General features: G+C 35.8%; 2 protein-coding genes across 2 annotated transcripts in view; one reads left to right on the top strand and one right to left on the bottom strand.

Annotated features, from left to right (window-relative positions):
• mapk8ip1a (mitogen-activated protein kinase 8 interacting protein 1a) overlaps positions 1-9523 on the top strand; it is a 28276-nt gene extending 18753 nt beyond the window's left edge. The window contains exons 6-12 of the mRNA XM_026946387.3: positions 1136-1211; positions 1650-1819; positions 1930-2033; positions 3568-3681; positions 4812-4882; positions 6055-6153; positions 7157-9523. Of these exons, the coding sequence (XP_026802188.3) occupies positions 1136-1211; positions 1650-1819; positions 1930-2033; positions 3568-3681; positions 4812-4882; positions 6055-6153; positions 7157-7229 (707 nt within the window). The 3' untranslated portion in view covers positions 7230-9523. The remainder of the gene's footprint in view (positions 1-1135; positions 1212-1649; positions 1820-1929; positions 2034-3567; positions 3682-4811; positions 4883-6054; positions 6154-7156) is intronic.
• A 1184-nt stretch (positions 9524-10707) lies between these two features.
• cstpp1 (centriolar satellite-associated tubulin polyglutamylase complex regulator 1) lies at positions 10708-17408 on the bottom strand. Its single transcript, XM_026946498.3, has 9 exons — positions 17310-17408; positions 17115-17217; positions 15866-15996; positions 15535-15619; positions 15327-15412; positions 13877-14063; positions 12504-12613; positions 11590-11653; positions 10708-11240 (listed from the first exon to the last, which is right to left on the bottom strand). Exons 1-9 carry the CDS (start codon positions 17350-17352, stop codon positions 11075-11077), a joined length of 975 nt encoding a protein of 324 aa, XP_026802299.1. The 5' UTR covers positions 17353-17408; the 3' UTR covers positions 10708-11074.
• Between the last annotated feature and the right edge of the window lie 373 nt (positions 17409-17781).

Below are 17781 nucleotides of genomic sequence, written 5' to 3'. Positions count from 1 at the left end.
TCTGTTTTTTTCCACACTTTCTAAAACAGAGAAAAAAACACTGAATGATACTGGTCCAAAAATACAGCCTTGTGGCACTACTGATCCCTCTTCTAGACTTTAGACTTTTTGCAGACACTGTCATTTTTCCCCACGAATGCTAAATCCACAGCCTTTTTTTTTTTCAAACATCATTTTTACCTTTTTGCATTCTAATTGAACCATTTTCACTAAAATCAGGTGTTTTGTGCTGTCAGGCTTTAATTCTACCACAATGCTGTTGAATTCTCTATTCTGATTGGTCAGAAATTAATCAAGAATTTTCCATAACAGCAGCTCTCATAGACGTTCCAGCTATAAGGCAAATCACAGGTTTATAATAATGCGTTCGTTCTAATACGTTATCGGTTATGTAGTAACAACTTACACAGGGACATGTTTGGCAGACACTCCAAATAAAAAATGTGTAGTTGTTAATATGGTAAGTGTTCTGTCTAACTTATTTTACATTTTTGTAAGGAGTCTCCACTGTCAGTGCTTTGTTAGAGGTAACAGTCAGAGGTAAAGCCATAATTTTCAGTTTTACAGCATGGGAAAGTTTTCAAGACAGAGGGCTTTAAAGATTCTCTGCAGCGACTGTTTATATTTGCTATAATGCAAGTGATAATGGGAACTAGCTGCTTTTGATGTTGTTACACCACATTGAATGCAACTGTAAAGGGATAAAAAGTATGAAGTACAGTTCTTTAATAAATAAAAATTGTTAGCATTGCCAAATTGCCGTGATATAAGAGGGTTAAAACGCTTCGGGAGTTGCTGTGCAATACTCAGGTTTGGGGATGTAACAGTAACCCTGCTTCACATTGTGTCGCATCACACCTCTGTATCATTGTATTGTATAACAGTATAACATTGTATAACATAGTAGAACATTGTATAACAGTACGTAACTGTGTGTTTTATTCCTAACATTCCTTACCAAAACACCAACGGGGCCTAGCATGGAGCCTTGTGGCACCATTTGCATAATAATCCACTTTGTAAAGCTAGGACTTCTAAGAGTTAAAACATTTTTCCTGTTACTTCAGGAATAATGCAGTAATAATGCAGTACATTTTTGGCAAACGTCACTGACCTGTTGTTTGTTGATCCATAGGTGTGGAAGCCTTTGGTCTTTTCTCCTGCATTATCGATGGTGAGGAGAGAGAGCAGAGCCACAGGGCAGTGTTCAGGCACGTCTCTCTCATCCTCATTACTCTCCAGGAACGCTTTTCTTGTACTTGAATAACAGTTACATTCAGATTAATCATAATCTCCAGGCCAAGACTGATGGGGAAGTGGAAGCACATCTGAAATTTAAGTTGTATGTGTTAATCTATGCTCAACTGTATGATGAAAGTAAAATTTAGAACCTCTAAATGAGTACCATTTAACTCAGGACAGCTTGATTCATTTTCAGTACATCTTCCAAAAAGCTATACCACCATCAGAGCTTGGCTCCAGTTCCCAATATTGAGATGTATAATAGAAAGTTTTTCTTCTCTCCTAGATTAGCCGGATCAAGTGTTCTAGGCTTGAATTTAAAGTCTGTAATTTAGGAGATGTCCAAGCATTGTCCAAGAGATGTCCCTGGTCATTGGTCTTAAGGAGATGTTTGCTGTTGTTTACAGGTTCATCCCGAGGCACGCGGATGAGCTGGAGTTGGAGGCGGACGACCCATTGTTGATGGAAATGCAGGCGGAGGATTTGTGGTGTGAAGCCTACAACATGCGTACTGGCTCCAGAGGCATTTTCCCAGCTTTCTACGCAGTTAAAGTCACCAAGGACAACCAGCCTAAAGGTACCAAGTGCTTTAGAGAGTGCGGGGTGAATATGATCTCTTATTAAAATTTTATGTTATTTCTTCTCAGATTACTGCTCTGTGTTTATAATTTTTTATTTTCTTTCCAGAGGTCAAAAGTGACTGGCTAGACACATTCTGGGTGAAATTCCTGGGTTCTGTTCAAGTGCCATATCATAAAGGGAATGATGTGCTTTGTGCAGCTATGCAGAAGGTATGGTACAAGTACAGTATACACTGGTACAAAGCCTTGTTTCAATCTCAACTATTACTGTTATCACTCCCAGATGATTAGTGCTGGCATACAACATCTCATATTTTCCATAGCAGCACCTTCTCTCTATTTGCCAAAGTTATAGAACAACACGCCATACTTCTTATCCATTTAAAGTTACATTTAATGTTTAATGTGGAACATTAGATCCTAACACATCACACATGTTATAGCAGCTATAAACAGTCGTTCCCTCGCTAGTCTTCGTTCTCTCTGATATTGGAGACTCCTTCCATAAATGATAAATAAATCTCCCCAAAGAAAACGTCAGCATATTAACGATTGTAGGATTTTCTTCATTAAATAACATGTATTTTAATCAGATTATTGTTAGTTTTTGATTACATGAGAATCCATACGCCATACAAGATCCTTGTACGTTGTTGCTATAGAAACAATCAAGTGTTAGAGCAAACCTGCTGTTATAGTAAATGAATCAACACCTTCTGACCAATCAGAATTGAGAATTTAAGCATGCTGTGGTATAAATAAAAAATTAAATAGAAATTATTTGCAACCAGTCGTTAGCTTTTTTTTAAGGCACAAGTATTTCCTGGAAGTGGTTAGAAGAGATGAATTGTGCCAGTTTGCAACATGTAATTAAATTCCTTACTGCAGCAGTCCTGAGTTCAAGCCATTTAGCCTCAAGTACACTGTGTTTCTCAACCCAGAACTCAGGGTAAATGTACTGGCTCCTTCCCAGATCTCAACACACCTGAACACCTGAAACAGTCAATCCGAACCAGTGAATACACTGAATTTATGTATAATTGTACGCATACTTTTCAGTGAACATAACTGTCTAGTGTGTTCACACTTAGAAATATGAACAAATGTACTTCAGAGACCTGAATGATGGATGAAACGTGCTGAACAAATGCAGTGTGAGGAAGTGGACACGTTTGCACTAGCGCAGAATAAAAGGGGAAGGACTGAAGCTGAAGTGATAGCAGTAGAGGGTTTGCCTACGCAGCTGCTTTTGTCTTCGTCTACAAAATCTGTATTTGTCAATGACGTGTGAATTGAAATAAAGAAAAAATCATGTAGAACAGCAAACACTGCTGGATAAGTTAGCAGCAAGCACTGGACACAGTGCAGAGCCTCCATTTTTAGCATTAACATTAATTTTTAACATTAATCTGGTAACAAACCTCTCATGTATGAACCAAATTAAAAGTATGCATTATCTTCTAAGTTAGGACATAGTAAGTACTATGGAGTATTGGGTCATAGTATGTGATTGAGACACAGCCCTGGGTACCCTGTTGTAGTGTTAAGTTGGAAGTTTATTTAAGAGCACAATAGCAGCAATCAGAAAATGGCATTTAGACACATTTGCATTCTTACATTACATTCTTGAATTTGTCTTGGCTTTATTAATGACTGATAGATTTGGAGTATGGAGAAGTTTTTCACTGTAACTGTTGCTTTAAGTGTGAAATGTGTCAAATTTGTGATTATATTCTGGCGGCAGATTGCCACAAACAGAAGAACAATGCAGTTTAACCCTCCCTCCATGTGCATCGTGGAAATCAACATAAGAGGAGTGAAGATCATCGTTCAGGACGAGTGTGACGTTTCTGGAAGCGTACGTGCTAAAATCATTACTCATCCCCTTTTAAATGAATATTATGTGATATGGATGTCTTTATAATTCTCTACATTGCAAAAATGGCTGGTTGTGTGTATAGTTTTCATTCTGAAACAAATAATGGCAGTTCAGTTTCTTTATCTTTGGTTTCTATAGCCATTAAATACAGAAAAAAAAAACCTTAAACAGTTAGGCGATGTCAACATAATTACTCATCAATGTGCAACAATTATTGGCACCCCTGCGTTAATTACGCATCATCATGGAGTCTTCTTCTATAATGTTTAATGGTGTTGGAGAATACAAAGCAAGCAATCTAATTCCTCAGTACAGACTCTATCCAGATCCTCCAGGTTCCTAGCTCTTCTCACTTTACCTTTCAGAAAAGGAAGCTAAGAACACTTAACTATCCAAAGAACTATTGAGAAACCCCTTTTTCTAATAAACAGTTCAGCCAAAAATTAAATACTCAAATTTCCTTTTATCCAAAATGTAATCAAATCTAATCTAATCAAAACTAATAAAGCTAAAATTATGGAAGGGCTATAGCCTAGGGTTTAGCATTATGCACAAGGTTAGCAAGAAATGCACTGCCTCAGAAGACATCATTTGTACATAAAGAGTTTGATTTAAAAAAAAAGGAAAATAAGCAGTATGATGACTTCGACACACAGTTTGCATGATGTTAAAGTGGGCACTGTACAGTATGCTTCCAATGCGTATTAGCTCAATCAGCCTTGCAGCTCCAGTGCAAAACTAAATACACAAACATCAGACAGCAAACGTCTTGGATGATCAACTACATTTGGATTGAAAGGAAACTCATCTTTTGTACATTTCATTTTTGGTAAAATGGAACCTTAAGTGCTTTATTATTTTTAGACCTGCTTTTGATCACTGAGTCACATTTTTCTAGAACTCAGCAGCCTTTGTCAGCCTGCAGTAACGATTAAAATAAATGCAATTAGTAAATGAGCTAACATTAGAGAAGCGGAAGTTCAGTCAATGGAGTTGTTTTCCAGAAAAGCTTTTGATTGAGCTAAGCTAATTAGGTTTTCACACTCTGAACCATCATCGGATCTTTATTGCTGTTGAATACATTCCTACTTTCTCTTTTCCTCCTACAGGGTGACAAGTACTGTCACTTCTTTCAGCTGAAGAACATCTCTTTCTGTGGATGCCATCCAAAGAACAAAAAGTGAGTGAAGAAGTGAACTAATCTAAATCTGTAATGATAGGGCCTGTCCCTTTTCTTCATCTTCTTCCACTAGCCCCTTCTCTTCAAGTACTCTCAGATCTGAAGGGACCATTACAAGTGGGTGAAGTGTTTAAAGAGAGGCTAAGGTAATGTAATAGAAGTGAATTAGAGGCTTTAGGTCTCAAATTGCCAAAACAGGAAGTGAGGTGAACAATAAGACGAATAATAAGATGATTATGATAACAACCTGCACATGTAGGCCTCATGTGCATTTGAAAATCAGAAAATGCAATAATTTTGCATTAAAACAGTAAGTTTTTTTTACTCTGATTCACTCATTGCATTGCATTTATATTTTTCAATTACGGTGGGTGTAATTAATCCAGATTATTATGATGATGTAATTCTGTAGGCTGGTTAGTTTCTACATGCTTAATCCACATCACAATAAATCATAGTTTACATGTTTATCCATATTAAACATGCAGTTTGTACTGTTTAGAAGTATTGTGAGACCATTTCAAAGAAACTTGTGATCCACAATATAGCCATTTGAGGGATCTCATTAATTACTTTGTTTCGAGTTTAACTTTACACTTTCCGGGCCAGATATGAGCTCCACCTCCAGCCTAATCCGAGCTGCTCAGGCTTGCCCATATTTCTTAAAGAGCATTTCACGAGCATTGTACCTAACGTCAACAGAGGGGGTGAGGCATGCTGAGGAAAGGAGCATAATTAGGCAATGTTTTACTGCATGCGTTTTAAAGGAGCAGTAAAAATTTTGAATCATTTAGTAATTTTTAATAGTTTTTTCATATTGTGATGATATTGTATTGCAGAGACAGGTTTGTCTTCCATGTTTTCCAAACTGAATTAGAGTAACCCTGCAGTGATGCTCCATATTAGTCCAAAAATAAAGTATTAGAAGACTGCTGTCCTTTTACTGCCTCCAGAAGGGAACAGTTTAAATTTGGAATGCAAATTCTGCCCAAAAATGTTGCGTCCCAAATGTGATGCATGTTGAATATCACAGTATTTTTGGCACATGGCAAGTTGATGGTCCAGGTGATCCACTGACTCGAGAGATGGATGTATGTTATGAAAATAGAGTATGTAGGTAGAATATGTTGATTTTGCGCATGTCTCTTCATAATTTCCATCTGTTTTTTCAGGTATTTTGGATTAATCACCAAACACCCAGCGCACCAGAGGTTTGCCTGCCATGTGTTCTTCTCAGAGGAGCACGCCGCATATCTGGCTGAATCTGTCGGGTAAGCTTCCTCGAATGAACTTTACACTTGTTTCAAGATGCAAAGTTGTTTCTTAAACTGGTAATAGAGAGGACCTGATGCATATAAACAACCAATTATTACGTATATCAATGTAAAGCCACCAGATTCACGATGTCCTGTGTGTACAATTCAAACCTCAACCACTACTGAGGCAAAAATATCTATAGTGCCAGTCCTAGTCGCCTGTATCAGGTTTATACATTGTCAACCGCAGCTACAGAAATGTACACACCTTTACAGCATGCATCCATTATCAGACTCTGCTGTGCTGTGGAGTTGCTTGACTGTAAATAAACACAAATTAGAAAATTTGGTATCTAGCTAGTGAAAAAGCTAAGGTTTGGAAACCGCTACTGAACGTTCATGACGATAGCTAAATTCTTATCAAATTGTTGTCACAATTTTTTGTTCACTCTGATGTGAACAATTGCAGTTTTGGTCTGTATTAGATGTGTAACAGGCATAGCACCATAAAAAGCAACAATTAAATTCATAATGTCATTATTAGCATGCGTAGTTTGTGTTTAGGAAGACCTGGCACTGATCTCTACACCGCTAAAAATGACATATTAGCAAGGTACAATATCTTGAATATAGTTGAAATGAAATAGCATTTCCTTTTTGAAGATTACAAGACACCAAATCTGAGATTACTAAACCTATTTGTAGACATGTTTACTCATTTCAAGCTTTAAATAGTCTTGTACTATTGGCAGATGTTTTTGCTAATTTTAAGCATTTATTTCTAGAAAGAAGCAAAATCATCTGCCAGTAGAATATAAAAATAGTAAAATATGTCTAGAAATAAGCTTAATAATCTTATGTTTGGTTTACTGTAATCTTATAATAGGAAATAGTAGATAAATTGTGTGCGTGTCATTTTTTGCAGTGTATTTCTTGAGTAATGGAGTGCCATAATCTGAATTCTGCAGAACTCATGCACTTGCTATGATTCAGGATTTATTCCTACTTCCTTTTACAGCAAAGCATTTCAGCAGTTCTACAAAGAACACATGGAGTACTCCTGTCCCACAGAAGACATCTTCCTCGAATGACCTTTGCCCTGTTGCGTACTTTTGGACTACTGTATAACCTATTATCCAAGGTGTTGCATGATGGGTCACAAAAATCTCCTTAACATGTCATGCTACAATGTTTATGTCTATTTTAGACAAAGCGTACAATTAAAAAGAGACACAACATGTGTTTTTAGCCACTGCATCCTTTGAATAACAAGAAAAAGCCTTCACCAACACTTCCAACATCCTCTTCAGTGATTTATTCAGAGCCAAATTTATTCAAATGCTGTCTCTAATTCATAGAAATCATAGAAAAAGTGCAATTCTATGAATTTTCAGCATTGAACCAAATGCACAGTGACCAAACTTAAAAAAATGTAAAAACGAAAACCTAATTAAAATGGTTTCTGTACATTATTGAAGACAAACATAGGTTCTACTTCACTGTAACCTTTGGTTCACGTGCACTTTGCTTAGAACAATGGGACGTATGCTAGAATGCTAGCAAAAGCCAGTATGCTGGTAAAAGCTAGGAAAAGCTAGCACGCTAACATGCTTTTGTGCTAGCTTTTAGGGTTCTCACAGTGTCGGTCTGCCAACATCCACTGTTTTTCTGTTGTTTTGCACCATGTTGTTGGATGTTGTGTTCAGTGTGCTTCAATATTCAAATCCATCCAACTGTATCAATGCCTAAAACGTGCCCATGCCATGTCTGACTGATCTCTGAATTTATGTAGCTTTGGCAACCAAATGTTTTCTTTTTATTTAGTTCATATACAGTGTGAATGAAGTATGCATGTTATACAGTGCAGTCCATAAGAAATCGGTTACAGATTGCTAAAACAGACCAACTCTGTGAAACATGGTGGTGGTAGTGCCATGCCTTGGTCCTGTACATTTAATAATTTAATAATAACTCAGTGGACAGCATCTCACTTTGCATCACTGACCTGAAACACAATGCTAAAAGAACTATGGAGTGTAAGATTTTTTGACGGACTGATTGACCTGACCTCCACAGAGCTGCATTTCACTTACTGAAGAAATGACTGAAGTCAAAAAGCTCTCAAAAGAAGCAGGAAGTGAAAATTACATTGCAGGCCTCATTACTAAGCAACATTTCTAGCCAATTAAGAAACCTGACAATTTTATATGTTACGTTCCTCAATTACTTTTGGGCGTTTAAAACGCAGAGACAATGAGTATGTATTACATCATGTCAGGTTCAAACTCAACATATCATAATCAAATATTGCCCAAGAAGAGCTGCAGTTTTTTTTAAACAACTACAATTAAATGTAGTCAGTGTTTTTCAAAATTTTAACCTGTCAATCACACATTCCCTATATTTCCCTAGTAATGACCTCATAACCAATACTGTAGTCTAGTTCAGCTTTTTAACTTTTTATCTTAAAACCAACTATTTAAGATGCTAAAATATGGTTTGGCTAACTACTAGCTATCATAGTCAGCAATATAGTATCATGGCATTGGGTGAATTTCCAGTTTCAGTGATAATTCAGTATCATTTTCTAAAAAAATTCAATGTATTATAGTATGCACAGTAACTTATGGGCTGCACTGTATGTTATAAGCATACAATCATTCAACCACTAAAATATATTAATTAAAACAGATTAATCATATTTAAACAGAGGGTGATGTACAGTGTTAAATGTTAAAAATCCCTCGTACTATTATGAAATATGGTGACTATCATATTTATGAAAGAAATATACTGAGCTTCAAAGCAAACGGTTTATTGTAATTGTACACTTTACACAGGTTTGGGCTCTCACGATCCTAGCAGTAGAGCACACAGTATATAATGAATTAAGGCGAAGAATCTATGCCCAATTTCATTTTTTAAGCCTTTTGGAATGAACACACCCTTACCAGCATGTACTTCAATCTGAACTGAAGCTTAACCACAAAGAGTATGCAATATTTAACCCTTTGAGTGAGTGAGTGAGTGAGTGAGTGGTTTGAAAAGTGTGTATCTAGTTGACATCTATTGTTCAAACCAAATTAAACCGTTGTAAGGAAGTGGATTATGGGACTTCAGCACATTACTATGCCAAAATAACCCAGTTTAGGTCAATTCTGGATAAAAGTGGGTGTGAAAAAAAAGTGATCATGAATTTATAGATGTTTATTATGAAAAGTGATGATGTTTGGACCGTATGTGTCTTCAGATCAATCCTGCAAAACCACAAGTTGTGCCTATTCATTTTGTTTGTTGTGTTTATTGTACATGGTGTTTTTATTTTTATTTTCGGATGATTCTTGACTGTACTATGGAACTCGTAAAATTAAACTTGGTTTGTAAATATGTTGTACTGGAGTCTGATTTGCACCAAGGTGAAGTGGTAGCTCATTGGTTTAAAAAAATATTCACCAAAATAAGAGATTCTTATGGCTATGAGTTAAGCATCATGAAAACAACGAATCCTTAGTTATTACATACTTCCCTCAAACCATGTCGAGGTGTCAAACAGACGTGGTTAGGTTTTCTGTTATCTGTAAAATGTATAAAAAGATGTTGCAGGAAAAAAAAAAAACACATAGCCATCTTGACACCAGAATCACTTTCTTCCTCAGCACAGGTTTGAGCTGAGACTCTGGTAGTGGGTGTGGCCTACAATGTAAAAGCAGAATTCTAGTATGTTAGAAGTAATTTGGATGATAATACAGTTCCAATATATATTTTTAAAATACAGACATGTTCTGTTATTTTGTGAAAATATTTAAGGTCAGCTCCAGAATTATTTAATTAGGTTAACAGAGTTAAACTTACACTAAAAGTTAGAGAAATCTAATCTTTAATTGCATAAAATTTATCAAAAATTTATCAAAAACCTTATCAAAAAAACAATTATTGGCACCCTTAAAAAATCCATTTAAGATTAAGCTAATGAAACACAGACTTCTGTTACTCATTTTTTTGAACTCGTCTTTACCAGGGGTGCCAATTGTTCTGGAGCTGACTGTGTGTACTAATGATATTAGCGAGAATATTATTTTTATTAATATTATTTTTCTACCAGTGTTTTTCTATTGAGATTATGTGACACTTTAATTACACACAGGTCACTTTCATTGAACTAATTATGTGCCTTTTGATGGCACCTCATTGCCCCAGGACTAAATGAGGGGTATCAGAGCTATGGGCTCAGCAGTTACAGGTTGTAAGACTATAAAGGGGTGAATACTTACGCAAGGCACTATTTTTTTTTTTTTTTTTTTTAGCTCCATTAGCCTTGTAGCTCTAGCTAAAAAAACTAATGAAGTGAACTCTAGACACCATTACAGCTTGGCTAATCACCTCTATTTGCTGTAAGGGAAAAAACTGTGGTTTTGACAAGACTACCTTTTGGCCTTTAATGCTCAGCTGCACAATCTGTTCTTTTGTACCCTATGTTCAATAAGAGCATCTGCTCAGTGAATAAATGTAAATGTAAAAATGTGTTGGTCACATGATAGTGCTGCAAAAAAAACCCTCATAATTCCGAGATACGTTTTCACTGCTTATTTATATCATCAAATAAGGATATTTAAATTCAGAGTATCACATATTATTAAAAAGAAAATACAACTCATGGATACGGGCTGTATTTCTATATGTACAGACAAAATGTACAATAAATAAGTTTAAACAAAGTACACAACAGTGGCATGCACTGTTACACACTCATCACTAGTGAATCCACACAGAAAGAAGTGTTTAATCTGGTTGTGATTTCAGATCTGCTCAGTTCTCAGATCCGATTCTGCCTCACTTAAGTGTAATGATTTGGTAGAACTGGATTTGGTGCTTACAATCAATATTTTGGGTATTTAATAAAGTGAAGGCGCCACATTGCTGTTCCATGTTGTGCATCTTAATTCTCAGAGGAGTCAGTCTCCTCAGTGGAGCCGTCGCTCTCCATCTCGATCCTCTTGCGCTGGTGCAGGGATTTACGAGGTGATGGCTTCCTGCACGGCTCCTTCAGTCCTTGTGCACTGCTGCTGCTGTTGGATGTCGGACTGATGGCCACCTGAGCTACACTACAACACAGCACAATAACCGCACACAGTCAAACATCATACAGTGAGCTTTAAAGCTTCTGTGCTACTCTCTACAAGGTTGTGAGTTCAAATCCCAGGACTCTCAGAAGGGCCTTCTGTCAAAACTCTCAACAGCTCATCTGTATGTTTGGATTGGATGCATGAGATTGGATACATGAGATTGGATGCATGCTTACTTTAAGTTACTTTAAAAAAAATATGAAAGATGTGTGGACATATTAACATTTACTCATTGTATTCATCTATTCCGGGTCTAACGTGTTGCACACAGCCATGCTGGAAGAGTTGTTACTAATTAAACTAAAAAAAAAAGGATAACAGCACTCACAGCCTCTCCAACTCCTGATCCATCTCAGGGTCGATGAGCAGGTCTGATCTGTTCGGAAGAGCACCTGGAAAAGAAGGAAAACGTAAACTGGTGTTCTACTCAAAACTACGCTACACCTTCAGCATCCCTACTTCTGTAGATTCGTCCAGCCTTCATACAAGTTATACATAAGTGACTCGGTCTGCACGTCTATATCTGTTATATACATTAGCTCTAAAAACAAAGCATTGTTTCACTGTCTGCACAAGTTATTGTTAATACAGATTAACATTCAAAAATAAGATATTCATTTCCATATAATAAATACAACCAAGTGTAAAGTTTACATACCCTGAATATAAAAGGAGTAAGAAATTATACCGTATATACTGTATACTCTGAAGACATTTAGTCAATCTTTTTCCATGGGGATGCAAACTTTTGCACTCAATATACAATGTTGTGAATCTTAATGGGGAAAAAAATCATACCAAGACATAAAAAGAGAACTGAAAAAACATATAGCTGTAAAAATGGCATTTTGATGTATACGTTATGGAAAATAATCTAGCATTATGAACATAATCTAGCATAATTTTTGTAGAATAAGAGTAATCTAAGACTGAAATCCCTTCCACCCAACTCTAGCTACTGGTGATTAATAATTAAGTTAAAAGAATCCTTCATTTTTCCGTGTTACGATTGCCTTTTTGAATGGATTTGTCCAGAAACAATTTCTACAAGGCATATTATATTCACACAAATATGATTTATACTCATACGTACTTATAATAATCTATACTTTACATAATATACACACAACTGAATGTAAGGAATTGACCAATTCTATTTGAATTATGATATCTAATATTATGTGTTATTATGAAGTCATTGGCTGATAAGCTTGTGGTTGTTGTTGGTTCAGATGACCTCACCGATTTCCTGACTGATTCCCTCGTGTTTGGCCAAAGCCATCAGGAAGCCGTAGTAGGAGACTCGCGTGCTGCTCTCCAGAACCTCCTTAATGGCAGAGAGAGGAGGATGTCTAGGAAAAGAGAGGATCAGTAGCACTACAGAGACAGTCACTGGTTTGAAGAAAATATATCACGAGCTGCTTGTGTGTATTTAATATATAAGATCAGGTCTTTAGACTAGAAGAACCCAATAGTACAGATTTTGGTGAATCACAATCACAACATTAAATGCCACGTAACACTTCTGGGACAAAGCAAATTGTAGAAATGAAACTACTAAACTATTAAACATTTTTTTTCTAATTTACACTTCTTGGAAAAGTAGGTGACCTTGTTTTAAAGCCTGCAGCTTGCAAATAACACTGACATTTACTCATGTGGCTGAGGCTTTTCTCAAGATGGCAGTAAACACACACCAAGGCATGATTTGTGGAAACGCATGATATATTGCTGTCCACTTAAATAAAGTGACAGTGCACTGTGACTGATGATAAATGAGTCCAAACATTCTACAGAATTGTCATCAAATAGGAAGCATGTCGTCAAATTTATTTTAAAGCATGGCTCGAGGCATGTTCTCAGAGTTTGTTTAAAGCTTAATGCTTGTATAACTCTTCTTTAACTTGTCCTTCATTACAATTTAACTTGAATGAGCAACCTAATTTTAAATATATAGCAAATCCTTAAACTGCGCTCCACCCACTCCACACAAACAGCTTGTTAAGTAAGGAGTAAAACATGTTAGGATGTACTGTAATAGGAAAATAATCAACAATTAATTAGCAACTTGCCATCACTAGCAAATTTTTATTTACTGAAGAACGACATCAGATGAATTTTCCATTTCAGATTCGGTTCCAGCACCGAAATGCTGATGTCAGTGGACAGTGCTGAGGATTTTGAAAATGATTGATGAAACAAATAAAGAAAAAGAAAGAAACATTTTACTAGCAATTGCAATGTGGCAAATATTCCGATTGGAAGCTAAATCACAATAAAATAAAATGTATCTCTCACTTCCACATAAATGTCTATGTGTACAGTACACGCTGAAAGAGCTGAGTTAAAAAAAATCTTTTATATTTTTACAGTAGAAATGGTTTGGCTCTCAAACCAGTGGAATTGTGAGCAAGCTTATAAAAAGGTGTCCTGATTCCCTGTACAGCACTCATGAATATCCTCACATTATTTATAGAACTATATCAGACATCCTTGTCATGTCATGCTGTCTGCAAACACTCTATAAACACACAGAAATAAAATTCAAGTCAGCGATACCCAACCCAGATATGAATTTTTGTGAAAACTAAACGTTTAACAGCGGAGTGTCTTACTTGTGTTTAAACCGTTCACACAGTCCCTCGATACACTCGAGCAGGACGGAGGATTCGACCCCCTCCTGCGTGTCCGCCTCTTCACTGGATATCGTTTCGGCTGACGTTGAGGTCGGGACGATGACGGCGTTCGGGTTCTTTCCCTCGAGCAAGTCCTCATAAATCACCAACACACTCTCCAGGAACTCTGGCAGAGAAGCAAGAAGGGATTTACTAAAGCAAGAAAAATCCAAAAACACACCCAGCTCGAACATTAAGACCTTAAAGCAAAGTTTCCAAGAGAATCTGACACAATTTTTCACTTAATATTACTAACCTTTTTTTTATAGTAATATTAATGTTATATAGCCATGATAATAATAATAATAATAATAATAATAATAATCTTTATTCATATTGTGCTTTTTATTTTGAGTTCAAAAGTGCTTTCCATATAAAAGATTAGAAGATAAAGCTGCATTCATCAAATGATTATAAATCTATGAAAATGACTATGGATCATAAAAGGCATATTTAACATCAAAAAAAAGACCAAGAACTAAAAATAGGCAGATGAGTTTAAAAAAACAGCTACTGAGCTGGCATTCCTGATGATCTCTACAACACTATGGCTGATGTAGCAGGACTACCTCAGCTGAGCGAAGTGCTCCAAATGGACTATACAAATATAATCGATCAGACAAGACATGTCTGATGTCCACCATTGGTGCCTTTAGTATTGACCTGAAGCTGTAATGCTAATGTAGCTAAAAAATAATTCAAGTCTGTCTTAATGATAATCCATACGCATGCCAGTGTTTTCATATACTTTCCTCAAACAGCACTGTTATGCAACGTAACGTCATTTAGAAGAAAAAAAAAAAAAAGTAAAATATTCAGTTCAAAGTGTAACTATATTCTCATCCGCATCACTTCCTGCTTTGAAGCATAATTCCAACTTCTGATGGTGAAGTTTTGTTCATGTTTATATATTGTACTGAGATGTGACTATTTTATAAATGGACGCAGTTTGATTATCAATCCTAGCTTCAGTAGATATTTAAACCTAAGAACTGCTGCTGTAATCATAAACACTGTCCTGTGCTCATCCCAGGACTCTGAACATTCAACACAGTACTGTTTGGCTTTATTCTTCTATATCTGTATACTGTAATGATTTATAATCTCACTATCACCCAGAAGACATTCCTTTCAAGTTTTTTTTTTCTTTTTCATGTCATTTTAAGGAGTTTTTCCTCGCCACGGTTACCTCTGGCTTGCTCACTGTTCATTATGGATCTAAATCTGCATCCAGATTTCTATAAAGCAGCTTTGTGACAATGCCCTTATGTTTATTCCCTTCACTACATTAGACTTGGAGCTCCAGTTCTGAACTGCAGAAGCTAATAGGTCTTGGCTAATCAGTTTCATTTGGGATAAGTGGGAAATTATGTACAATGGATGATCTTACCTTCATAGTAAAATTGGATTTGGAAAGAGTAGATGAAATCTGAGAGGGACATGGGGCAGTCCATAGCGTCCTCCATCAGGACAATCCTATAATCCAGGCAACAACGTAATACAGTGTTTACTAGTCTGAAAATGAAAACATGGGAACATGCTAGGACACTGTGTGATCTGCTGCGATCGAAAACGCGTAAATAGAAGTGGTTTCTTACTTGGCCGTGTTCTGCACCATTTCAGCAGGAAAGTCTGGGCATAAGAGCTGGAGAAGCGACGTGTACTCCATCATCGTCAGCAAATCTGTGAAAAGGATAACACGACTACTTCACAACTGTACAGAAACTAGTCAGCACACACACACACACGTCTCACTATCCTTGTGAGGACTTTCCACTGATATTATTATTAATGTAGCTAATTAAGAAACATTTTGGCTCTTTTAGTTTTATAAATAAAAGCTGCAGTTTTTGTTTAAAAAGACTCCTAGTGGGGACCAACCACAAAATGTCAGATATTCAAGATACACACACACACACATATACCTACCTCTGTTCTTTCCAATCTGTCTGAAGCATTTCCAGAAGATGTGGGTGAAGGAAGCTCGGTTGTGTGCTGTACCTTTAACATAGCTGAATTCTCTGAAGAGAACGTGGTTCCCGTTCTTCACACTGGTGAAGCTGCAAAACAGCAAACGCTTAAAGGAATCATTCAGCTAAGAATGATTCTTCTTATTTCTGAAGGTTTGCTCCTTTAGTACAAATGGTATAACTTGGACATAAGATGTGTTTTGAAGTTAGTGTGTGTTGAAAAATGCAGCAATTAGATCCTCTTATTTATTAACCTTGTAACTGAGGAAGAAAACTTCTAACATTAAATATGTCTTGCGTAATAAGCAACATTTAGTATAACGAATAAAATGAAAGAAAACGTTCAATTTAACAACATATGAGAGTGAACAGTTACTCCATCTGTAACTCCAAAATTTTCCAGTATTTTTATATTTTAGAACTTTAATGTGATTTTGTTTAATTATACCAACACTTTTGATCAATAGAAAAAAGTAATATTTAATGTTTAATATCAAAGTTGATCAATCGCACAGGAGCGGTGACCACTGGTACGTCCTTTCCAGGTAAATAATTCATTTATTTATTGGTAGATTTACTTTTTTTTAAAAAAAATAATAATAATATAGCTTTTGTGCAATTGTGCATTAGTTCATTTATTTATAGATGTTTAGTTTTTGATGAACGATGTATTAAATCACATAATAGATACTATAACTAAGAAACTATGTGTTATTTATTTATTTATAGACTTCTTTATATAGACATATTAAATGACAAAATAGATACTATAATAAAGCAAATATATACTAAATATATACTAAATATACTTGCTAATTTATTTTTTATAGATTTATTTGTATTGTATTTATGTATTTATCAATTAATACAAATTAATACTAAATGACATGGCAGATTTTATATATTTTATATATATATATATATATATATATATATATATATATATATATATATATATATATATATATATGATTAGATAAATGATTAGTTCAATGACATGATAGATATGAGATAATGCACACACACATATACATACATACGTGTGTGTGTGTGTGTGTGTGTGTGTGTGTGTGTAGGTAATAGAAAATTCTCCTGCCCAGACTGATTGGAGCTCTGTGCAGACATGCAGTTGTTGATTACACAGCTGTTGATTACACAGTAGTGGATTATTTCGGTGATTATTCGGGGTTTATTCCGGTTAAACTCACTATTCTGCAAAATATCGCCCGATGCCGAACTGGAGGAATTCCTCTCTGTGCTCCAGCAGCTGAGTCACAGCATCATTCAGATAGAAAAGAGCACTGGTCTCTGCTGCAATGCAGAAACACACACACTTACAGAAACGTATCATCACTGCAGCTGTAGATCGGAAATAAGAAGCAAGTGTAAGTGCAGTAACATACCTAAGTACTCCTCCGCTGTGATGGAGAAGCGCTCTGAGCTCATGTTCCTGCCGCTGCAGCGACCGACAGGCGACGGCGTGGTCACGTGACGGACGGTTCCGGAAGTAAAAACGGTTTCTTTAAATGATCAAAATAAATATGGCATGTTAGTACCATCACAACAAACAGCTATACGGTTCACAAACCAGGCCCAATTACAACAATAAAAATGATAAAATACTAAGAAATTAGAAAATTATAATAAAATTATAAATTAAATTTTTATTTCTTAAAGGATCTTCAAAAAGATTACATTCTTAAAGCAAATATCTAAGCTTTTAGGCTTTTTTATGATTATATTATTAACGTGATTCTAAGTAAATTTATTTATTTATTTATTTATTATTATTATTATTATTATTATTCTTTTGAAATAGGGACATGTATTTCGACATGTGCATAAAAGAAAATCCCTAAAGCTCTCAGTGGATTA

The sequence above is a fragment of the Pangasianodon hypophthalmus genome, chromosome 7 (genome assembly GCF_027358585.1).
Source record: "Pangasianodon hypophthalmus isolate fPanHyp1 chromosome 7, fPanHyp1.pri, whole genome shotgun sequence".
Classification (NCBI taxonomy): domain Eukaryota; kingdom Metazoa; phylum Chordata; class Actinopteri; order Siluriformes; family Pangasiidae; genus Pangasianodon; species Pangasianodon hypophthalmus.
Note: the sequence above shows the minus strand (reverse complement) of the source record. Positions and strands in the feature narration are given on the sequence as shown.